Source organism: Quercus suber, unplaced genomic scaffold, assembly GCF_002906115.3.
Source record: "Quercus suber isolate HL8 unplaced genomic scaffold, Cork oak 2.0 scaffold_1169, whole genome shotgun sequence".
Classification (NCBI taxonomy): Eukaryota; Viridiplantae; Streptophyta; class Magnoliopsida; order Fagales; family Fagaceae; genus Quercus; species Quercus suber.
Genome location: NW_027070568.1, coordinates 17,593 through 41,980, shown reverse-complemented (window position 1 = coordinate 41,980; position 24,388 = coordinate 17,593). Strand labels below are relative to the sequence as shown.

Below are 24,388 nucleotides of genomic sequence, written 5' to 3'. Positions count from 1 at the left end.
GCCGTTTGGCCGGCGCCGATACCAGCGCGTCCCATTTCTTGTCCTTCTCGCTTCGTGGCGCTGCTGCTGAAGCCTCTTGCCACATCTCCCCAAAGCTTGTTGCTGGTTTTCAACTTTCAGTTTCATGGATCATATAATAATACTATTAGGAAGTTTTTGCAAGTTGCTAGCAAAAAGCAAGCAACTTGCAAAAACTGTGTAACTTGTCGTTTTGTCTAATTTCTGTGCACGTGCTGGGAATATTTCTACTAATATAAAAATGTAACCACCTTAGTCAACAACGGTCCCATGGTCTAGTGGTCAGGACATTGGACTCTGAATCCAGTAACCCGAGTTCAAATCTCGGTGGGACTTTTTTTTTTTTTTTTTTTTTTTAAGTTTGATCGTTGTTGTTGATGATTTTTTGTCTTTGGGTTTTGTATTTTTGTGGCTGTGGACTGAGGAATGATGTTAATATTTGTTTGGGAGCTGAGGAATGAAAATTGTTGTTGTTATTGTTGTCGCCGGAATTTGTGTTATTGTTGCCGGAATTACTGTCGGAAAAAATTGTAGGAAAATAGCATTTTCCTAATAGAACCAAACACATGAAAATATTTTCCACCCCAATTTTCATAATACAACCAAACACTTAAAAATATTTTCCTTTTCCGGAAAATAGCATTTCCGAAAAATATGTATTTTCCGGAAAATATTTTACACGAAACAAACACAGCCTAAATCTGTTCTCTAATATCTACTCTTGTACTAATGCTCGATTAATGTTATTATATGTGCCTCGTAAAAAAAATTTATTGAACATTTTTTATTTGGAATAGAAATGGCTAGGACAATCGATTTCAAAATACGACTGGTCGTAGTATGTGCTATGCTATAAGCCTATATCAAGTATCAACAGTTGTTTATTACTCCCAAGTCCCATCCTACGTGTCAAAGCTTGGTCTTTGTCAGTTGTCTTTTAGCCTCCTTTTTATTCAAAAGCACCAACCGTCGTTCACTTCAGATAAAATATCATGTTTCGGATGTATCATCTCTCACAGCAGCTAGATTTTATAACAGTTGGATCTCACACAATTAAGATTTTATAAGAAATATGGGATATACTCCCGATACATAATATAATTTTTACAGTCGCTCATTCTCCAAATTTTAAATCGTTGATCAGAGAATAGAGAACACATATCAAATAAATCACTCTCCCTGAACTTCCACTCAGTACTCTTCTTAGAGAATGTGGCGAAGGAGCTTTAGCAGCAGCAGCGCAACCGCAACGAGCGCGTTGAAGGACAAGAAATGGGACGCGCTGGTCATCGGCGGCGGCCATAACGGCCTAACATCCGCCGCGTACCTAGCACGCGCCGGCCTCTCCGTCGCTGTCCTCGAGCGTCGCCACGTCATCGGCGGCGCCGCCGTGACCGAAGAACTCATCCCTGGCTTCAAATTCTCCCGCTGCAGCTACCTCCAGAGCCTCCTCCGCCCCTCCATCATCAGGTTCATCTTATCTCGCGTCTCTCTCTCTCTCTCTCTCTCTCTCTCTCTCTCTAAATTTTATGTTACAGTTAATTAAGCAACTGTGTTTATTTGCTTTTTTTGGCAATGGAAAAGAGAGTTAGAGTTACGGCGACATGGATTGAAGCTCTTAAAGAGGAGTCCATCTTCGTTTACGCCTTGTTTGGATGGACGCTATCTTCTGTTGGGCCCTGATAAGGACCTTAATCATTCTGAGATTTCCAAGTTCTCTAAACAAGACGCCGATGCTTATCCAAGGTCCTTCTATGCAATTTTCTCTTCCGTCTTCGTTATTTATTTATTAATTTCTTGTGTAATGAATGGTGAATCGAAGTCAGAATCTCTAGCTCTGATAGCATGTTAAATTAGCGATAGTATTTAATCATTTAACCATAATTCTCACAGAAAAATACATACGAATGACTATGATTAGTTTATCAAGGAGCTATAGCTAATGCCGTAGTTTTGGGACTAATAAGGCTTTGTTGTTGTGACTTACAGATATGAAAATCAGCTAGAGAACTTCTGTAAATTTATGGATCCGCTTTTGAATTCAGCACCACCTGAATCTTTGCAAGGCTTTTCATCTTTAAAGGATCGTTTCAAGAATGGAATACAAAAATCATCGTTTTGGGCTCATTGTTTGCGGCAGGCTATCAACTTGGGCCAAAAGGATATGGTGTAAGAGTTCTTGTTCTTGATGTATAATCAGTGTTAACGAATCGCTTTCTGGTTATTTTTACAAATACAGTTATTTGTTGTGGTCAAGTGTATATGGATATTGGATTCCGCCAAGGTTCTTATGGCCCCACTGGATCTGCGGCATCTGCCCCCTTCTGTGGGATTCAGTTCTTTCAAATTGATTAATTTTATGGTTCGGATTAAATATTGCAAATCTAAAGTAATAGCTAGTGCCTCGTAATTTAAAATTTTAAATGACATGGCATCATTTACACGGTACATGGTTAGATATACAAGAAATAAAATCTTAATCCCAAAATGGACTTGTAAAATGGAGAGAATCCTAATTCATTTAGTTCTAGGGTCCAATCTCTTGAAAGTTCATGTGGATTCCATGGCTGCTTGATTTATGTAAAAATATGAATTACAGTCTCAGCCTTTTTATGATATGTATTTCTTGATTTTTGACAGGGACTTTATGGACCTTTTATTGTCCCCAGCATCGAAGGTTTTGAATAACTGGTTTGAGGTTGTCATTATAGTCTTGATTTCTTTGCAATTTTATCCTTTAAATTTGTCGATTTTATTTATTAAGATATATTGCTTCCGCTTATATCAAAACTCAAAGATGATGTTCAAATTTACTTCATTAACTAGTTTCAAGTATAGGCATATAGAAATCTCACTTGGGAAGGAATTCTGATCATTTGGATTGTTTAAATTAATTTTTAAGTCTTCATTGACATAGTAGAGCTTTTCATTGTGTGTCATTCCTCATCTGTAAAGTAACTAAAGGATTCTTTCTTAACTTATGCGGTATGATATATTCATGTTATTGTTCACCTTTACTCATCAAAGTGTTCTCGTAGTGATTTTGAATATAGTCTTGTTGGGGGTATAATTGACTATGATAGTTTTCTGATGGGGTTTAAACCTTATAAAGTTTTAAGTCTATTGGTTCAATGAATATCTGTTACTGACTTTGATATTTATAGACAGATGTTCTGAAGGCAACGCTTGCGACGGATGCTGTAATAGGAACCACGGTAAGAGTTGTTATTAGAAAAACATGGAGAAGCATTTTTTTTGAGCATTGAATCATTCTATATAACACAAATGGGCATGTGAACAACCTGAAAAACTATTTGGCACAATTTCTGCTACATTATAAGTATTAATATACAATTGACCTCCTAAAATCTGTACAATAGGGGAGTGTCCATACACCTGGTAGTGGATATGTTCTACTTCATCACGTGATGGGAGAAACTGATGGCGATCGTGGAATTTGGTCGTATGTATCTCTAACAATGGCTTGTCATGTAATTTGTTCATCACAGAAACAGCATTGTAAATTGCCTTTGATCCTTTTCCTATTTAAAAGAAATCTAGATTTCATTGATTGTTAATAGCCAAGTATGTCTGAAAAAAAAAATTAAAAAGATAAGTATATTTTGTATAATTGAATAGAAAAATGAAGCAGTGATATATGGTAATTCTAGTGTAACTGCATGAGGATGGTTAGAGGGCAAGAAATTATGGCCTATCATGGAGTAGAAATGTCACCATTAGCTTTGGAAATCAGAATAAAGGGATGCCAAATCCTATAACTTGATGACAAAGAAACTTTATCAATTTGGTAAATACTAAAAATGTGTAATATTATGTGTTTGTGACTTACATTAACTTTAGAAAGCTTTATGTTTAGAGAGATTTGCAGAAACAATGGACCCTTCTACATCTTTAAATCATTATATATTTTTCTTAAGCTCGTATGATGTGCCCATTTGTTGGTCAAGATTAATTAGTACCTTTACAAAAACCACAAATTAACGCTCTCACCTTTTCTTTTTAATGTTGGTAGTTATTGAATTGGGCAATTAGCCATCATGTTTAAATTTATACAAGTCTGAGTTATTGCTTTAAGCTCCCTCTTTAAGAACTGGTGTACTTGAAAACCAAGATTTCTCTCTTTTTCTTGTTAAACTTGGTAGTTATCGAATTAGTCATCGTGTATGTATACAAGTATGAGCTGTTGCTTTAAGCTGCCTATTAGAGAACGGATGTACTTGAATCTTAATATTTCCTGTAGGTATGTGGAAGGTGGGATGGGCTCAGTATCCTTGGCTATCAGTAATGCTGCTAAGGAAGCTGGGGCTCATATTGTCACAAGTGCAGAGGTATATGTGTCTGGAATCACTTCAGTCGCTTTCAGTAATGCACCTTCCTCTTATAAGTACTTTTAAACATTATTTTATAAACTTCAATTTGATATTATTCGGTTGCATCAGTGCAATTTTGTAGTCAGACACAACCAGGATAGGCATGGAAATGTTAGATTCTAGAAATTTAATTAAATTCTAAAAGATTTTAATGGAAGGTTCAAATCATTTGAGACAATGGAATGTATTGAGTTGGTCAGGAATTTTCAACATCATGGAAATACTGTTCAGAGTTAAAATTTTGAATTTGTACTTTTAAATATGTTGAGAGTTGCATTACTTGATGCCTTATTTGGTATATCAGCATGCAGAGCCCTGGTCCAATTGCCCTTTATGACTGTGAGTGCCTACAGAGGGAAACACCTAGAGCTTGGGAAACTTTACTAAATAGTTACTGTAGTTGGATCAAGCAGTTTAGAAGGGACGGCTTAACCTTCAAGCACTTTCCATATTGCTTCTGATTAAAATAATTTAGACAACAGTACACTGAACACCCAAATATTTTAGATGATAGTGATTTAAATGCTGAGTTTAAGGGAAATATTCTCTTAATTATCCTTGATTTAGGGATCCACATAAAATAGAATTGGTGTAATTCACCGCAAATGTTTTTTCTTCATTGGTTTCCTTAATATTCTTCAGCTGATGCAGTTATATTTTTATGTAGTTGTCTTTTGCTACCCTTGATTTTTCATTTTTGACATTTAGGTTTCACAATTGTTGGTTGAAGACTCTGGTGCGGTGAATGGGGTTAGTTTTGTTGCATGGCTTCCCTCAATGGAGCACATTTAAAGCGTGGTCAAACTAATTATTCTATACATGGCTAATATCATTTAGGTATTGCTGGCTGATGGTACACCAGTGCATTCTTCAGTTGTTTTATCGAATGCAACTCCTTATAAAACTTACATGGTATTTTATTGACACTACTGATTTATTTTGAATTTACTAAAAGCATACACAATTGATGTTGTAATCATGAGAAAGGTATTTAGTTTAAATTTCTTAACCCTCTGTTCTGCTTGGATTTTATTGTGATTATAGGTTTTGCTCATGTGACAGGATTTAGTGCCTAGAAGTGTTCTTCCTGATGATTTTATCCGAGCCATTAAGTACTCTGACTATAGTTCCGTAAGCTCCCTGTTCAATTGTATTTACTTTGACCGCCAAGTGCATACCTTCTTTTTTGTGTCACTTTGTCTGTTATATTGGAATGCTTAGGTAGGAGGCAGATATATAACAGCTACTTGTGTACTATAAGCTATTGAAGAAGAATGTTCTAACATTCTGTAATCATTAGCATTAGATGATTGCATGAAACTTGGTCTAAATGTAATCTATGACCAATTGTGGGATAAGTCTATTAGATATATAACAGCTTCTTGTGTACTACACGCTATTGACGAAGAATGTTCTAACATTCTGTAATAATTAGGTTTAGATGATTGCATGAAACTTGATCTAAATGTAATCTATGACCAATTGTGGGATAAGTCTATTATGAACCTTTCAGTTGACTAAGATTTTGGTGCTCATACATTCTAATCCTGTCATTATTTGAAGTCATTGGGTTTATGTTACTTTGCAATAAGAAACGATATTAGCAATCTATTGGCCTGAAGGATATAGAAATATATAATTTGACAGAAACTAGGACTGTGTAATTAATGAAATTATGGTGGATACATAAAGGTCAAAAGAAGCAGGTGAACAAAATCCTCCTAGACTCTGTGTTCCTTAGCACTTTGTTATGCTGTGTAAAAGAATCTAATGATAAGATCCCATATCACTTCATGAACTTGAAATTCAAAATGCTTTAATCTTCTATGATTCTGGGAAGTATTAAAATTTTTTATGTCTGCAGAAAGTTTATGGCACTTTGTAACTATAGTAGCATCGGTTCTAGTACATGGAAATTACCAAATGAGCCTGTAGGACCAATTGCAAGTTGTAGCAGGACTTGTTTCCCAGTACTTAAAGTTACTTACTTCCTCTGTATGTGGCTATCATCTACTGAAACAGGCAACTACAAAAATAAACTTAGCAGTTGATAAATTGCCCCAGTTTCAATGCTGCAAGATAGGCCATCCTGATGCTGGTCCTCAGCATGTTGGCACCATTCATATTGGGTCTGAAAGGTATGGCGTTATCTCAGCAATAATAATATATTGGTTTTGGATCCATGAGCTATTTCTCACATGTTCTCTGAGACAGTTAATTAAAAAGATGTTTCAAAATTGTTGATCACTAATTTCGGGCATCCAAGATTATGCTAATCCTTTGGCAATTTGATTTGGATAGGGTGAAAGGCACAGCTGACGAAAAATATTTGATGACAATGTTTAGATGCACATCTAACCTTTTATTTCATTACACTAAACTTGTCTAATGCTTTTCATGTTGAGTTAATCAGTGGACAATTGGCTCAAAATTCTGCTGGTTCTCTTACCAGCAACATCAAGCAAGGCAGAAATGCAGAGGGGGTTTTATGTAGCAAACTCAATAACTGTAGGAGTTGAGCTCAGAGTATGCTGATAGACATGGTGATTGTCGCAGTTGTGGAATAAACTTTTGTTGACCAGTTTGGTTAACGTTCCTAACATGTTGTTTCCCTTCTCAAACAACTCTAACATCATGAGAGTGAATTGTAAACCTTTCACTATAATGAACAGATTATTTGAAACATTTAGTTATATCATTTAATAGTGGACTACCTTCAAAAGTTGAGTGATCCTGGCAAATGTTCCCACCTCTAATTTTAGATTTCAATTCTGCGCCCTTTACCTCTATTTTGGACATCTAATATTTGAATGCAATTCCAAACTTTCTTATATCTGTTCTGCCTATGTTTTAAGTATGGAGGAAATTCACTCAGCCTGTCAAGATTCTGCCAATGGAATACCATCACGAAGACTAGTCATTGAGATGACAATTCCCTCTGTACTTGACAAGACTATATCTCCACCAGGTACTTAACTTTGTCTTTGAGGCAATTGTGATATCTTTTTCCTCTTAGCATTTTCCTGTATGTCGTCAAATTAATGGGTTTTGCACACCTTCTGTATTTTCTTTACCAAAATCAAGGAATTGGATTGGAACCTCAATTCTGAATTCACTCTCGTATTGTGGCAAACTTATGAAAAAGATGTCCATCAACTTATGTTTTTACATTCTTACCTTTTCAGTAATTAGCTCACACACACACATACACACACACACATCTTTCGGTTCAGCATGTGTTTCATTGGTGTGCAAAATGCGTATCTCAAATTCTTTATATGCTTAATTTATGTTTTTATTTCTAGTTGTAATTTTGACTTAAAAGTTTCTGTCAGCTGTTAGCTGTTTTTTGTGTGTGTGTGTGTGGTGGGGGCGGGGTGGGGGAAGGGGTAAAAGGAGATCAGTGGTTGTTTGTTGTTCAAGCTAATTATGAATCTTTTTCTCTTACAGAGTTATTCAAAATAGGATGTGCTAGAATTAACCTCAAATGTTCTTAAATAAAAATGGAAGAAGGGATGGATTGGGTAAGTAGGATGGTCCCTATAAGCTATTGTGTTAAAACCACTCTGGAGAACCATTAGTGTGTGACACGGCCATTTGTATTTGCTTCGTTTTCAATGACGTTACTACATTTTTTTTTTTTCAGTGCTGATATTCTTTCATGTGATGATCTAGAAGTTGGGCATGATCTAGAGATGTTTTTATTCTCAAGTATCCTCTGCTTGCTCATTTTTCAATAGCACAGCTGTCAGAATCCTTTTGTTTTTCATAGGTAAGCATGTGATCAACCTGTTCATTCAATACACACCATATAATCCATCGGATGGTAGCTGGGGAGATCCTGCTTACAGAGTAAGTTATATTTTAGAAATTGGTGCATTGACATTGTACTGCAATTGCTTCCTCTTGCTTTATACATAAAATGTCTTTTATCTTTCAGCAGTCACGTGTTCTTTTGTTGTCCCAATTAGAAAATTTTCACTCTAATTATGATCTAATTTGTTTGAGGGTAGCAGATCTTCATTATTCTGACTAATCCTCGGAAAACTGGCAAATTATCTTCTTTGCAGGAATCTTTCGCACAAAAATGTTTTGCCTTGATTGATGAATATGCCCCTGCATTTAGCTCATCGGTCATTGGCTATGACATGTTGACTCCACCAGATCTTGAAAGGGAAATTGGTCTGACAGGTACTTCATAACCACAAATATTGACCTAGGAGTTTAGACAGGATGTTCAGGCAATTAAGTTAGGGTCTGATTAGCACTCTACAACAAAATAATCCTAAACCAAAACACAAACTTTGTTAGGGTTACACAAATATTTGGTTGCAGAGTTGGAATCCTAAACCAAGTTGACAGAGTTTTGCTCCAAACCTCCAAACTATTATGGGGCAACTTAAATAAGCATTCATGAATACTTTTTGTTACATGGCCTATTTAAAAAGCCATGTGACTTGTTTGGATGATTAACTTAATCATCTAAACAAAATTAATCATCTAAACAAAATACACATGCATGGTCATTTGAACCATCTAAATAATGTTAAAAAGTTCTAGCACTAAATCAGCAAAAATTTAGTCCACAGAAGAAATATAAGTTTATAAGACTTTGTTGTTATTGTTGGGACAGAAAAACTTGATAATTTGTTTACTTTGTTTCTATTCTCATAAATTAACCAAGCTGCTTTTCATACAATTTTATAAAGATACTGTTTCTTAAACCATTCTAATCTAAAATGATATTTAACAGGAGGGAATATCTTCCATGGTGCTATGGGTTTGGATTCTCTCTTTCTCATGCGGCCTGTAAAAGGATGGTAATTCATAAAAGCATATAGATGTTTACAATTAGAAGAAAAATGATATGTTCATAACATTTTCACAACATTTTTACAACAAATCCTAAATTGTAGGTTGTTACTAGTTGTTATTGTTAGGACAAAAAAAGTAATCTTAGTATTTGGTTCAAATTTGAACCAATAACAAATAATCACTTGTGATTTGTTATAAAAATATTGTGAAAATATTGTGGACGTAACAGCTCTCCAATTAGAATCATCATAGAAATTTGTCTTTTTCTTGCCATCTTTCTTACCTAGTTTGATAGTTACATGGGGAAGTATTGAAATCTAACTTGATTTGTGATTTTGGGAACGAAGGTCAAATTATAGGACTCCACTCCCAGGGCTGTACTTGTGTGGGAGCGGGGCCCATCCGGGTGGTGGTGTGATGGGCGCACCTGGGCGTAATGCTGCACAGCTAGTTCTTAAAGATGTCAACAAATCATAAAATTGATATATTAAAATTCCCCAGCCATATGGTCTGAACTGAGCTTATAAAAAAGCCAAAAAAACAAAAAATAAAAATTGAAGGCTGTTAAAAGTTCCTATTTCCTTTTATTCCTTTAGTAGGATTTGCTTTACCATTAGTTATGTTATGAATCAGCACTTTCTTCCACTTGCTATCTTTATAAACGTCAGACCACCCAGGCTTTCTGTTTCCCCTCACATGTAGACAAATAGATTGGAGCTTTTACAAAGCTAACTTGTAAAAGTAGGTTTTTCGAAAGCAATAGTTGATTGTGTCCATTAAATGCTGAAGTGGGAGTTGCTCAATATTCAATTAAAGGGGTATTTGTTTACTTGCTTTTATTACTCTTCAATGTAATGGGACTTGCTCAAATCCTCCATGAGGGCAATTGAGCACCTTATTACATATTTTGGTTGATTGTATTTCTTGAGTTAATTGGGTAACCTGGAGTAGGTTTTGTTAAAAAATATTGTATCATATTTTGTTAAAATGATTGGAGAAAACCTTATAAATCTTATATTCTATTTTCATTTTTCACTTAAGAAAAATCCAAAATTTTCACTTCAAGATTTTTCCCAGCCCGGATTTTTAAACACTAAACCCATCCTGCCCAAAAACATAATGGGCCTAAGTTTAAGAGGGCTCAACTTGTAAGGCCTGAAATAAAAAGTCCACCCAAATAAGGACAGGCTATATCAAGGCACAAGCGAACGGGTTTTATAGTCAAAAGGAAAAATCAAGCACAACAGCTTAAGTGTTTTTTTTTGGTGGAAGAGAACTGTTTGTGATTTGGATTAATTTATTTGCTAAACTCTGGCACAAGTACAATTGTAGCTTTAAAATTAAAAATAGTTAAATTTTAAAAAGCTGTACATGAAAGTGAATGAACTAACAGAAAATAGTTAATTCAAACCCACACGAACTAGATTTTCTATGAAAAATTGTACTTTTCAGTTACAAAATATGAGCTGCCAGGTTAAAAATATGTGATATTCTAAACCAGAAAAATAATCTGTATCCTTTTTTTCATACTTATTAATCAAACAACATTTGAAGTTTGAAAAACCACATGCTAAAAGAGATCAGACCCAGAGAGCAATCTGGATCAACTGGGGGAATGCAAGGAATGGCAAGAAATTGTATGCGCTATGAACCACCCCTCCCTCACCTCCAAAAAAGAATATATATATATATATATAGGCAAAAGATAAAGCCCAAGAAAGATAGGAACAAACTTTTGGAGGCTATGTATGATAACATTCGCAGGAAATATTGTTGATCATTTAATAGCTCACTTAAAAACCAAATGCTATCGATTCCGCCAGCCAGAAACAGACTTGGGGACAAGGGTGATGGAATTGGAGGCAGATTCTAACCTGCATCATGTGTAAACAAAGCTTCTATCAGTAATTGTTATGCATGAACGGAAGCACGCATGCAAACCTCTCCCTTACAAACACACACACACACGCAGAGGGCACCTTGATATTTCTTCAACAGCCTTCACGAGTTCTGTAGAACTTGTTTCCAGCACTTGGCCTCCAAAAATCATTTCATCTAAAATGGTATGTATCTGATAAAAACACAAGAAAAACAATTGAAGCCTATTCCAATGGAGATTTTGCACGTATTTATCTTGGGAAACATAAGACTAACACATAAAAGCAATTGATTGAATTCATTATAACAATCAGAATCTATCTCAGTTTAACTTAATTTTCAAGTAGCAAATGCTTTAAAGCTAATGCCTAATGATATAAATCATAAGAAATAAACATTGGCACTGGAAGTTCAAATGGGAACCACAAGAATACAACAAACTGGTTGAGTCAATGTTGAAAGGAAATGATTGACTTAAACATAGTCTGAGCAAACATTACATAGTATTAGAGCTCAAAAAAACCTAGAGTTTGCCCCTAATGACAAATTAAACTTTGACAATTTAAACTCCAGACTTTATAAGTCATGACAATCTAAATATTCTGTCTATATCTGTTAAAGATCACTAATGGAAAACCTGTTTTGGGACTCATGACTCCAATCCCTTCTTTTCTTATATATCATTTTCACTCCTTATTTATATTTGAAGTTTTTCTCTCTCTATTGATGCTGGCCCTCCCTCTATTTTGTTCTGCACCTCCTCACTCTCTCAAAGTTTCTCTCTCAAATGTGGAGAAGTCAACCACCTAGCAAATCAGCGCCCTTTTGGTAAAAAAGACTCCAATCAAAATTTTACTCCCACAAGATAGGTTGCTTTGTTAGTGGTTTTTAAGATATATGGAGAAAGTGTTTAGATTATCATGGTTTATGAACTCTACGGTTTAATATGGAAAAATTATTTTATTACTTATAAAAAAAAAATGCCAAAATTCAAAGGTCAAGATGTAATTTGTCATAAGGGGGTAAACTCTGGGTTTCCTCTTTTTGGACTTTCCCCAAAACATAATATCCAACGACCCAACTGCATCCTTAGAAGCAGAGTGATTAAATTAAATATCCAATCTTCTAGAGATCATGGTCCGAAGCTGACAGATAAGATATTGTTTGTCAAGTTCATAATACAAAAAATGTGCATAGCAGTTGTTTCTACAATTTCATATTTCAGAAGAACTGAGATAGACACATTTATTACAAATACTTTAAAGAGATACAAACCTTGCTATAGTTGAACACAATGTCAAGCTCACATACGTTTTTAAAGCACTTGTCCAGCGTTTCCACAAACACTGTAATGCATTAAGGCATAAGTAAGCATAAAATCCAATCATCCGATAAAAGAAACAATTCAAGAGAAACAAGTATAAGTTTTACACTAATAAATAGGCTATTCACCATCACATTCAGCTTATTCAATATATAGTGACATACATAACAAGGAAGTCTGTCGGCATAAGCTATGATAAACTTCAACATGGATCACATATATATTATGACATAACACACCTTCAAGGTGATAGCCTTAAAGAGCAGTAAATCTTAACTGAAGTTACAGAATAGCTAAAAAATTAGGCAAGCTAACAAAGATGAATACTGATTCCATCATAATCAAATTCATACAAGAGTATACCAAAGAATCCTCCAAACTGCTTAATCTTTTAATGTAATCAAGGTGAAAATTTCAATTGCTTCTAATTGATATAAAAAGAAATTCACTTGGGAAAATGAAGGATTGTCCAATCTAATCAGAAAGAAATCTCATAGCACTACAGATACTATAGCTCAATCAATGGTATCACTCTTCTAACGTTTTTCCGAGGTAGAATACTAAACATGGAAATTTAATTCAGAGACATTAAGGGATTAGACACAGACCCAAATCCTTATTTTCTGCAGATAATGTATGTATTTAGCATATGCATTTCCTCAAACATGAAATTTCAAACCCATTCTAGAAACAAAAACACAGGGAACAGGTTCACTTTTATAAAAATAAAATAAATAAATATAAAAATTATTATTAATTTGGAATGAATCGAATCTCCACAAGTAGGATTCAAACCTAAGCCAATTGAATTAACCGTGGACCGCAAGCCATGGATAAATACTTCCTTGAATAAACTGGGGGCAAATTAAATACTTTCACATGCATAATGCATGAAGGAAAAAAAAAATTCTCAATGGGATTTAGCATTATCAATTTGAGAAGCTTGCATCAAATCAAAAATTTAGCTTTGCCTACATAAACGTAAGGAAAAAGAAACTACATGGGGGATTCACTATCTAGCTTGCTTGCATCTTCGTTAATACTGCATAAAATTTTGATTGGAGTAAGAAACTATGATAGCTTGCTTCCAAAATGAAAGGAAATTATTAATTATTACTCCCTCTATTTTGATCGAAGGAAATTTTGAAGATGGAAAAAGAAACTATGATAGCTTGCTTGCATCTTCATTGATACTATATGGGGGATTCACAATCTAGCTTGGTCAGGTAATTAATACCATTTTGATTATTCCGCCTCACATGCTTCAGCAATACTTATATTCTCCAACAGACGGTCCTAAAGTCTATTTTTGCAATAACCGATTCGGGATAAAGTTTTGCAACATTCATTCACCACTACTTCGCTTCTCAAACATTTATATGTTCTACATTAACATTCTATTGACAGAGATAGTATCGCCAACACATGATAGTCAATGGAGAGTGAATAATTCCAAAAAAAAAAAGTTACCTTGTATCAAGTCTAGCATGGCCAGCTCATTTTCAGAACTATCAAAAACTAAAACGAAGTAAAGTGTTGCATAGTGCTTGTATACAAGACTGCTATCCTGTAGAAATAAAATAAAGCTAAAATTACAGAGTTTTACTATGAAATACTGTAATTAAGAACCCAAAAAGAAGTGAATATTAAAAAATTACCGGACCAAAAATAGACGCGGCATCTAAGAAATTGCTTACATTCTCAGCTCTACTGCATAAGACTGTATCACAATCAACATTTAAGAGTGAAACCAAAACGAAACCCTAGAAACTCGCTCGAAATGGCCGATTATATCAAACAAATTAAATTAAAAATTAGTTATAACTGTGCGGTCCAACCAAAGCATAATGTTATACCGAGATCCGACGCCGTTTAATGCAGCAATTCGATTATTAATCGCAAAAATGTTGTGTGTGCGTGTATGCGTGTGTGTGTGTGTGTGTGTGTGTGTGTGAGAGAGAGAGAGAGAGAGAGAGAGAACCTCCAAAAACGCTGCGGATAAGCTCCTGTTGCTTCTCGACAGTCTGAAATCAAAGAATGAAACTCAATCTGATTATTTATAGCGGAATTATAACTTGATGATCTTCCCAAATTGGAAATGATGAAGGTAAAAATTGAGAGAGAGAAAGAGAAACCTGGAAATCGTAGAATTTGGCAAGGCGAGGCTTGCCCTGAGTGTTCATTACCATCACCGATCGTATCATCTTTTGCCCTCTCTTCCCCAATAACGCAACCTCTATTTCAAGGTCTAAATATTACTAACCCATCCCTTTATATTTTGTAGTTAACGACTAGCCATTTACTCGTCTAAAGACTCTAAACGGTATGCCGTTGCCCACCACATAGAAATATACAAACAAAAAAATGTTAAAAAACTCAAGACGGTGTCGTTTTGTATTAACCTGGACGAATAAAATGATATAAAAGCTGTGCCAAACAAGCCCTAAAATAGCCCGAGACAGCGGCGCCTTTTTTGTATACAAAGGAGTAAACATGGATACTACTGCCACTCATGAAAACGACAATGATGAAGACGACATAAACCCAGTCACAATGATCCTACCAGATGAACAAAACGACAACGATGCTAAGAGATTCTCTACGGTTCAACCACCACAGCAGCATTACGTCCGTTCGATCGACTCAACGGTGGTGATCAGGCAGCTCCCATCGCAAGGCCTCTCGTTCCAGCTCTGGCCCGCAGCAACTACTCTCGTCACCCTCCTAGATCACCACCGCTGTGACCCTAGCAACAGTCCCTTGTCTTCCACACTCCTCGATCAACGTCGCAGTCTCAATATCCTCGAGCTTGGATCCGGAACCGGCCTAGTCGGAATCGCAGCAGCCGCTACTCTCGGCGCTAATGTCACGGTCACCGACCTCCCCCACGTCATCACGAACCTCCAGTTCAACGCTGAAGCGAACGCCGCCGTTTTGGCCGCGAACGGCGGGACCGTCCACGTGGCGCCGCTGAGGTGGGGAGAGGCCGATGATGTGAATTTGATTGGGCGAGACTTCGATCTTGTACTGGCCTCGGATGTAGTGTATCACGATCACCTCTACGAGCCTTTGCTCGAAACGCTACGCTTGTTGTTGCTCGTTGACCGCAAGGGTCAAAGTCAAAGTCAAACTGAAAAGAAAGAAACAGAAACAGTGTTTGTTATGGCGCATTTGAAGCGGTGGAAAAAGGACTCGGTTTTCTTCAAGAAGGCAAGGAAGCTCTTTCACGTTGAGGTTCTTCATGTGGATCGTCCTAGCCAAGGGTCTAGGGTTGGAGTTGTTGTTTACAGTTTTGCTAGGAAGCCTCAGAGTTTGAATTCTGCATTGGCAAACGTTAGCTTGACTTGATGACTCATTGTAGGAACTTTCATTTTTGGTTTGAATGTTGAAGAATTTTGGAGTATTCTGAAAATCTGTGTTTTGAGTTTAAAACAGCGTTTTTAAAAAAACTACTAGGAGTGGTAATTATAAAACAGAATTTTGAGTTTTTAAAAACGCTCTTTTAATATGTCAAAATGTCTAACCAAATAAACCCTGTAACTTGCCCTTCGAAAATATCAAATTATCATTAAGGTTATCAATTATCATTCCAAAGTAAATGAATCTGTCAACAATTGGATCATCATAATTTTAAACAATGCACTTTCTCACACTCAAATTCACTCATTAATACCCTATAACCAAAAATAGAAATACACTCAAAAGCCTTAAAACTTCTGATCTCACATTCACACAATCTACAAATCAACACAGAATGACCCTTAAACTAATTACAAACCAATACGCTCTCATTTTCACATTTATGTGGTAGTTTTACACTTAAAAGCAGAGGCACAGATTTTTACATTCCTTCTGCAACTGTATTTACGGAATTTGACGAAAAAAAAATCATCGCCTCCTTAGCGGGGAGCCTTTGGCCACGGCTTTCATACTCTGCGAGTCTCTAAAGCAAACAAAGTGCACAAGTGTCTTCCCATTGGGGTAGACTGCAAAAACGCTTGTCCCTATCTTCTTATTGCAAAGAGAGCACAAACTATCACCGGTGATCTTCACCACCGTCTTCCTTTGGTTGTAAAGCTCATCCTTCACCTGTTTCACAAAATGATTTGTTAGAAGTAGATAAAGGGGTACTTGCACTGAACATAAACCTCTCATAATGAAGAATAATGAGAGCAGATTACACACAGAAATTATGGAGCAGAAAGATAGAGAACGAATGTGTGTGAAGACATTTGTCCAAGAAACTCAAAGTGCAATTAACAGCTACACCATTCAAGATCGAAAGATCAATTAGTTTTTATCCAAAAATATTCAACTCCTTCCTTACATGAATTCCCATGCACGATAAATGCATACCTGCAGGTTCTCACTCTGTCTCAAACTTTTGATTACCGAAAGATTTCTGTATGCTTCACTGGATTTTCGCAGAAGAGGTCCAAGAAATGGAAGCAAGTTCTGCAGATAGCAGAAAATAACAAACTTTAATCATGAAGCTTACATTTAATATTCTGATGCCTAACAAAGCAAATTTGTCAAAAAAAACAAGCACACACAAACACATGATGATGATGATAACAAATTAGCATGAAATCAAGAACAAGCATAAGATAAGACTAATTCAACACAATTCCCTACTCTCACATAACATGGAGAAAGACAAAGTTTGAACAAGTATAACCCAATAAGTGAATCACACACAAAATCTAGCTTAAGTAAAACAAGGATAGGCACAACAAGCAAGGCACTCAAGATGCCTTGTCTGGTCCACGTTTATCAACATATCAAATATAACTAGTTTTTCGTTCTTAGTCCTCTATCAATATAAAAATAATAACAATAATAATTACAATTAAAAATTAAAATGTTCCCCCACCTTGAAATGAAACAAACTAAAAATGTACCAAATTGGAGCTGAAAATAAGACCCATTAATTGAAACTGTATGATGTTCCAAAAAGATCAGAAAATTTACAGATCCAACGGCAAAGAGACTTGCCTCATGAAAAAAAAAACTAGGTGGGACGATAGGAGAACTCAAAAGGAAAACCCTAAAGAGAAACCCCAAACCAAAAGAGGTGATTTTGATTTTGCGCAGCTATGACTCAAAACGCTTCCATGGTAACTGAGGGAAGGCGGTCTTAAGGGCTGCGCTTACAGATTATAGAAACTTCATGACCCAGAAAAAGCAAGAAATATGAAATTTTAAGAGAGAATTCAACAAGGAAAAGGGTGACTGAGAAACCCTAGAGACTAGTCCTCTATCAATATAATTGATACCTGTAGTTTGGTTTCCCTTGGTAAAAGTTTGAGTGCTTGAGCTCCATTTAGTCTATCCCACCTTCGGCTCAACAGATCAAGGATCTCATCAAGCATAATAGCAGAACCTCCTTCCTCAGTAGATTCATCCACATCACCATCACTCCTACTGCTGTCGGTACTGCTCTGACTGACTCGCATGTCCTCTGCACCCTCTATAGAAGCAATTTTCTTATTTCCACGCCCTACTTTAGCTTTAACTGAAGTCCCTGGAACAACCTTTGGAATGCTTGTATTCAGAGGTGATACTATATTTGTAATTCGCTTTTCAAAGTTCTTGGTTGTCCTCCGAGGATTCAGATAAATTTGCAGAAGAGTGAGGTATATATTGCCAGAAGATTTTACAGATGGTTGATGAACTACAGGCTCATATACCCGATCACAATAGGCCAGCGCCAGCTCAGGAACATGAAGCTACAAATGCAAGGGAACTCAAATATAAGAAGCAATAGGCCAATAGCACAATCATGGACATACAAAGCCCATAAAAATTAATATTTTCATCTCTTGTTAATCAATTAATTAAAAAAACATGCATGAAATTCATTTCAGAGAACCATCAATGTCCAAAAACATCTGCCACTAACAAATTCAGAAATAATTCAGAAAATGGTGCAAATTGAAGGCCCATAAAAGCCTTTCTGATCATTACATGAATGCTAAAATGAATAGTTAATAAATAATAGTAGCGAGGCTATAAAATTTTAATATAGACAAGCCCAAATTAAATGGCAGGATTAAGGCCTAGTTAAAATGAGTATGAAGGATGAATGTTCAACAAAAGCTCACCAAATTTATGTTTAACTCACATAAGAGGAAACTCAACCCAGCTCTTCTGATAAAAATGGGTTCAAGTACAGAATATTCCCTTTAAAGTAATGGTAAGGTGATGACTCTATCAAGGTTTTCCACATAAGAATCACACAAATAACCTGTCGAATAGCCAATGTAAATTAAAAAGGCCACCCAATTGATAGAATTTCCAAATTACAAGGCACGACTAAACTTCATACTTTCGTATTAAGAACATCATTAGCATGTGCAATTTGGGTATCTACAGGTACTCAACAATTTTCCAGGTTCATTTCTTATCCCCTTGGCAATGGATTATCTAATAAAGAAGGAAGCATGTTAATTTATGTTGGAAAGTACCTTATGAACATAAAGAGATAAGGCAAGCTCATGTTGGTTCATTTTACCCAACAATAGTGCACGCTCTTCATATAAAGCTTCTGGAGGAAGACGTTTCAACAAAGCCTCTGGGTTATATCCAGAGATACTCTCTAAAGCAGACAACAACTTCTTCCTTGTTGAGGAATATGCTTTCTCATCCCATTGCTCTTGAGCACTTAAATCTGCATACCATTCAAGTACTTCCGAGAGATATATTTGCACCTACCATGCATAAAAATGACATGCAAAGACAATTTGGATTAGCATGATCAGCCAAACTACTATCACCACCAACACTAACCATGACAACAGCCAAGTAGCTGTGTTTGAACACAGGTCTGTTCTCTGTCTGTACTTTTTTTTCCCTTTAATTTTGATAATTGCAATGACTCTCAAATGAAAAATATTAATTCCTTTAAAATTATAGAACTAAATGCAAGAGGTCTTCACCATTTCGTTCTGCAGATTTCCTGAGATACCATTCTCATTCATTGCAAGCATGAGTTCTAAGTACTTGGCCTGCATGTTTGGAGCATGTTGCTTCAAATAAGAGTTGACCAAGTCCGCTGGAATATTTCCAGACAAATACAACTCAATAGTTTGGGTTGGACAGCTTTCAAGAACAAGCATTGAGCACTCCAGAACAAGCATGGGATCAGTCCCACACAGAGGCTGCATAGAAAAATTCATCAAACCTTATTAGTTCTATAACATATGCCAGCTATAAATTAACTCGTTATCAAGCTCTCAAGTTTTCAAAAATAAATTGTCACCAGAAGACAAGTAACTTCTACATTGGATGCTAAAAAGTAGTGCTTTATCTGATCAGCTGATGGAAAATTTCAGAATTTCAGGAATTATCATTCAGAGAGGAAAACCCTGGATCAACTCCTCGGTTATAGGAAGAAATTTTTGTTCCCAAGCACACGTACAAAAATTCGGTAATGAATGCCAAGAAACATAAACTTAGTAAGAACCATGGCAGAAATCGTTGTCATAACTTAGATACTTAAAAAAGTTTTTCTTTGACTGTAACAATAATACCCTAGATTGTATGGATTTGGATTGTGAAGGTGTTGCGCGAGTATGTGCTAGAGTGTTTACTAGGTCAATCTAGACTATATAAGCAAATACAAGGAGTCACAATTGTGACTAGTCCTTGTAGGGTAAGTGCAAATGTGGCAGCACTTTTCTCAGGTCATGACATAGACAATTTGAAAAGTTGAATGACTTGAATTCATTTGGAGGAAGACAGAGGTGGAATAAAAGAGAAAGGAACCTCCCTAAGCAAGTACATAGATATACAGGAGATTGCTGTAAAGCTAGTATCTGGTTCATCCAAATTCTAGTATGTGGAAAAATCAGCCAGTTTTAATAATTCCCTGCCACTAACATAATATAGAATTTTGAAAACAAGCACATGAAATTAAGAAAAAGGGTTCCCTACCAAGTAAGAAAATTTACCTTGAGATATTCAATAATTGACTCAGGCTTAAACTTTTGGGTAAGTTCAGCTATTGATTGGTTTGATTTTGACTCTTCTATCAATCGATAAAGAAGTTTAAGAGCTTCACGGTGCATTGAATTGCACTTGTAAAGTTCTAACAAAGCAGCATAATGATTCCCTTTCTGAAGAATTTCCTCACATATTTTCATATCACAGTAATTGAGACCTTTCAGTAAGTCTAAAACTGCTGAAGACTGTCCAGTCAGAAGCAGAGCTTGGAGTAGTGCTGTGTCAAGTATTGCTGCCATCTCCCGAGCACCAGAGCCAATGGAAATATTGCCACGCCCCTGAGGACCAATAATATTAAATCTGAGAAAAACATTGTAGGGGACATTTTTGAACAAATCAAATAAGAACACAGACAAAAAATTTTAACAGTCTGAGACCCAACACATTTAATATATTTACTAAACTACCAAACATTGTCACATCAATGACACCAATATTTTAATATATTTACTAAACTACCAAACTTATTTTTTTAACTGCATCAAGCATATTATAATATTTCAATTAAAAAAGGCAGTTGTCATCACACTAAGCTCCGAGTGCTATAAAAATTATTTTAGAAAAAATAAATTAGGATGACATTAAAATCTGTAGTCATGTTTAACTATTTCGTAATAACAAATTATTTAATTCATGCATTAAGTATTTTCCAGATTTTTTTTTTTTATAGGTAAAAATAATTTTATTGAAATGAGACTACCTCATGAAAATAGTCATGAAGTAGCCTAAGAATTACAAAAGGAGAACTATCTAGCTATGGATCAAATCTATGAAAGAATGAATAGAGTTACTATCTGTGAGACCCGAGACAAAGGACCACTCATAAAGAGAACTAATGAAAGATATTCTAATTATATAACACATTTATTCCAACAAACATAGAAGAACTAGCAAGTTTAAGTTCCCTATTATATACATTCCTTACAATCATGTAAAAATATGTTAAATATCCATGAATCATAAATCATATGAATTTGCTGGAATACCTACAAAAATAAAATAATCTGTCTACCTTGGTTGATTTCTTGAACCGACTAGAGTCAAATGAGGCAAAATTATCTCCAACAACATCTAAAACCACCTCTTCTGTTCCCTCCGCAGTGGCCTTTTCAATTACACTGTATCTCTTCTTCTGTAAAAACTTAATAAGAGCCATGAGAGTATTATGGCTCATTTTCTTTGACTCAAGTGCTGCATTCTCATCAGATTCCAAAAGCTGTGGTAATGGTGAGATTTCCATATCATCTGATAAACCAGATGAAGCTCTTGAGAGATATGAAGCATCCAAAGAGATGTCCATAAGCTTCTCTGGCTCAGGAATTAGAGTTGTTTTAGGAAGGATAATAGATGGATACAAAGAAAGTACATAGGTTATATCTATTTGAGATGCCAAAAAATGCTCCATGGCTTCCTCATAGCTTCCATTATCAAAGAGGTAGTGAGCATATCTGGAATACAGAGATACAAACTCTTTCAATCCAGATGTTTGATCAAAATATGTATAAGAGGCAAGATTGATCTATTGTCATTGATGAATTCTTTAAATCCACTGACTAGTTAATATTGCAAAAGAATTCACAAAGTAAACCAGAAATAAACATCATTATTAATACTTAAGTTTACCACGTTCCTTCATTTGTTAAGTAATGGTTAGTATATGGCATATATACTGTCTAGAGTTGGTACTTATAAGTCAATGCCTCATATTAATAAATAAATAAATGTGACTTTAAGAAACTGCTAGTTAAATTACTTCAGCTCTATCAAGCAATGAATAGTATATGGCATTCATAGTGTTTATCAAAAGATATAGTTTTTGGTAGCTTTTATGTTAAATGTGTGACAAAAAGCTAAAAAGCTAGTTTTGTTAAATTTGAAAGATAAAAAATAAATAAATAACAAAACAAAACAAAAAACAAAAAAACAAAACTGGGACAAAAAGCAAAAAGCTAAAAGTTTTTAGCAATTTGACACATTGGTGGTGTCAAATTACTAAAATGCTATTTTTAGCACCACAATATACAAAAAGTGTGCTACATTGGTGGTGGTATATGTAAAAAATTAATTCATCAGCTACATTGCACAGCCATCTATAGCTGTGCATTGTAGCTCAATGTTAAAGCAACATAAAATATTTTATTCTCCCTCCAATTAAAATAATGTTTATTTCAATTTATTCTTTTCCTTTTTTTCCTCTTCCCGATCCACTCAGGCTCAGGTTCTACTTCTCCTTCCGAAACGTCTTGCTCTGGAAATTTCAAAGCTCAACCATTACATCTGGTAATTCCAGACAGCCTGGATTTGTTCCTAATGGACAAGATATTCAGGGTTCCTATGGTTGAAAAACAGGTGAAGTGCTTGATCAAGGACCTCTTCAAAATCTTGGATTTGTTGGCAAAGGGACTTGCATTCCAAGTCGGTTTGCAGTAGATGAATTTGAAACACCAATGAGCAACATGAACCAAACCCCATTGCCGAACCAAGCCCCATCGCCGACCCAAGCCCCAAGTCCCATTGAAATTTCCATTGACGTTGTTGTGCAAACTGTATGTGTGTGCACTGTGCAGTCAGGTTGGGTGTGGGTTTGTGTGGTCGGGTTGTGTTGATTGTGTGGTGTGGGTTTTGGCAGTGGTTTCCATGGCTGTGATGGAGGTTGTTGTTCTGGTTCTGGCTCTTGTTTATTGCAATGGATATATTATTNATGAGTTGAGTTCAAGTTACATTGGTGTACTTTAAGTAATGTTACACCACCCAATAATTTATTATTAGATTAATATTTTGAAAATCGAACTGTCGTATTACATGTTCTATATGTTCTTAACATGCATGCCAATTTTCATATCAATCTTATACTATTATTTGATCCATAAATTCATCTTTTATGCATTATTTTAAACTATAAAAATTTGAATTTTAACAATTGATTGATGACATGGTTATTAATTTTTAATCTCCTTGAGATTTTTCAAGCATGAAGAATATACGAAGATAATGTAATCTAACAGTAGATTTATCAATATTCGCATCCAATTAAAAAATATTGTGTAGTATAACATTACTTAAAGTTACACCAAGTGTAACTTGAACTCAACCATATATATATATATATATTTGCATAAACTACAATGTCTTATATTTTTAGAGAAGTGCTCTAGCTAAATAGCATTTTGGATCAGTATAGATAACTCATGTGGGTGCTTTTATGAGGTTCTTTAGGCATATTGGCATAAGCAAGTGCAGATACTCCTGGACATGTATTTTAGCATCCTATAAAAGTGTCATATCATAATTGTATTTTTCTTTTCAAATTAAAGTTAAGATAAGTGAGATACTGATGCAGAAGTCTTGCAACACAAAAAAAAACAAAAAGAAAGCCAAACTATGCTTCACGTGATATAGATGTACATTTTACACATCATTATATTAGTCAAGAGTAAAATTTGTTAGGAAATTACAAAAATAACTACAAGACATTCTAAAAAGCTATTCACTTTAAAATTTGTCACATTAATTTTTAGTTATAGGTTGAAAAAAAAAAATTGTTCATATCAAAACGCTGTTGAGTGAAAGGGAGAGATTTGACTGAGTCAAACATTGCACTGGTTCCAGAGCACCAATCACAACTACCAAAGCTGTCTCCGGTTACTTTTTTAAGAAAAAAGAAGCGGGAAATGCTACGGGAACTTTCTAGAAAGGGACCCACTAAAAAAACTTGCCTATCTCGGTCCCACAAAAAATAAGCAAACCGTACTTCAAATTTTATCCCGATAAACCCTTCTCTTATCTCCAGACTTTAAAAAAAAAAAAAAAAAACTTCAAGCTGAAGATATCTCCACCATGACCCTTAACTTGCGCTTTATCCTTTGAACTTTATTTTATTGCTAAAGCAAAAATTTATAAAGGAAATATCATCCTCCACTAAACCAACATTCACTCACACCCTTTTACTTCATAAAAT

At 35.3% G+C, this 24,388-nt stretch overlaps 4 protein-coding genes and 1 non-coding gene across 10 annotated transcripts; 3 read left to right on the top strand and 2 right to left on the bottom strand.

Moving 5' to 3' along the window:
• The first annotated feature begins 282 nt into the window (after positions 1-282).
• TRNAQ-CUG (transfer RNA glutamine (anticodon CUG)) lies at positions 283-354 on the top strand. The gene has a single exon. It is a non-coding gene; the product is annotated as a tRNA-Gln (tRNA).
• A 637-nt stretch (positions 355-991) lies between these two features.
• LOC111998842 (uncharacterized) lies at positions 992-10,053 on the top strand. 6 transcript variants are annotated; one of them, XM_065769459.1, is made up of 16 exons: positions 998-1,488; positions 1,603-1,764; positions 2,008-2,187; positions 2,659-2,716; positions 3,183-3,233; positions 3,399-3,537; positions 4,280-4,401; positions 5,118-5,159; positions 5,247-5,321; positions 5,472-5,540; positions 6,432-6,547; positions 7,265-7,377; positions 8,182-8,261; positions 8,480-8,600; positions 9,163-9,229; positions 9,572-10,053. In XM_065769459.1, exons 1-16 carry the CDS (start codon positions 1,229-1,231, stop codon positions 9,699-9,701), a joined length of 1,785 nt encoding a protein of 594 aa, XP_065625531.1. In that variant the 5' UTR covers positions 998-1,228; the 3' UTR covers positions 9,702-10,053. The 6 variants fall into 6 exon arrangements, with proteins under 6 accessions (XP_065625535.1, XP_065625533.1, XP_065625534.1 ...); XM_024030952.2 differs by having other exon boundaries at positions 1,000-1,488; positions 3,399-3,481; positions 4,280-4,367; XM_065769461.1 differs by lacking the exons at positions 8,182-8,261; positions 8,480-8,600; positions 9,163-9,229; positions 9,572-10,053 and adding exons at positions 7,860-7,933; positions 8,056-8,171 and having other exon boundaries at positions 994-1,488.
• Positions 10,054-10,690: 637 nt separating this feature from the next.
• On the bottom strand, positions 10,691-14,889 carry LOC111998830 (AP-3 complex subunit sigma). Its single transcript, XM_024030933.2, has 7 exons — positions 14,562-14,889; positions 14,408-14,450; positions 14,085-14,146; positions 13,897-13,993; positions 12,378-12,448; positions 11,204-11,295; positions 10,691-11,098 (listed from the first exon to the last, which is right to left on the bottom strand). The coding sequence occupies exons 1-7, from the start codon at positions 14,628-14,630 to the stop codon at positions 11,032-11,034; spliced, it is 501 nt and encodes a 166-aa protein (XP_023886701.1). The 5' UTR covers positions 14,631-14,889; the 3' UTR covers positions 10,691-11,031.
• LOC111998802 (uncharacterized) lies at positions 14,886-15,838 on the top strand. The gene has a single exon (XM_024030912.2). The coding sequence runs from the start codon at positions 14,920-14,922 to the stop codon at positions 15,772-15,774; it is 855 nt and encodes a 284-aa protein (XP_023886680.1). The 5' UTR covers positions 14,886-14,919; the 3' UTR covers positions 15,775-15,838.
• A 150-nt stretch (positions 15,839-15,988) lies between these two features.
• LOC136065797 (vacuolar sorting protein 39-like) lies at positions 15,989-21,897 on the bottom strand. Its single transcript, XM_065769464.1, has 7 exons — positions 21,443-21,897; positions 20,379-20,708; positions 19,365-19,586; positions 18,894-19,136; positions 17,703-18,155; positions 16,783-16,881; positions 15,989-16,515 (listed from the first exon to the last, which is right to left on the bottom strand). The coding sequence occupies exons 1-7, from the start codon at positions 21,833-21,835 to the stop codon at positions 16,315-16,317; spliced, it is 1,941 nt and encodes a 646-aa protein (XP_065625536.1). The 5' UTR covers positions 21,836-21,897; the 3' UTR covers positions 15,989-16,314.
• Between the last annotated feature and the right edge of the window lie 2,491 nt (positions 21,898-24,388).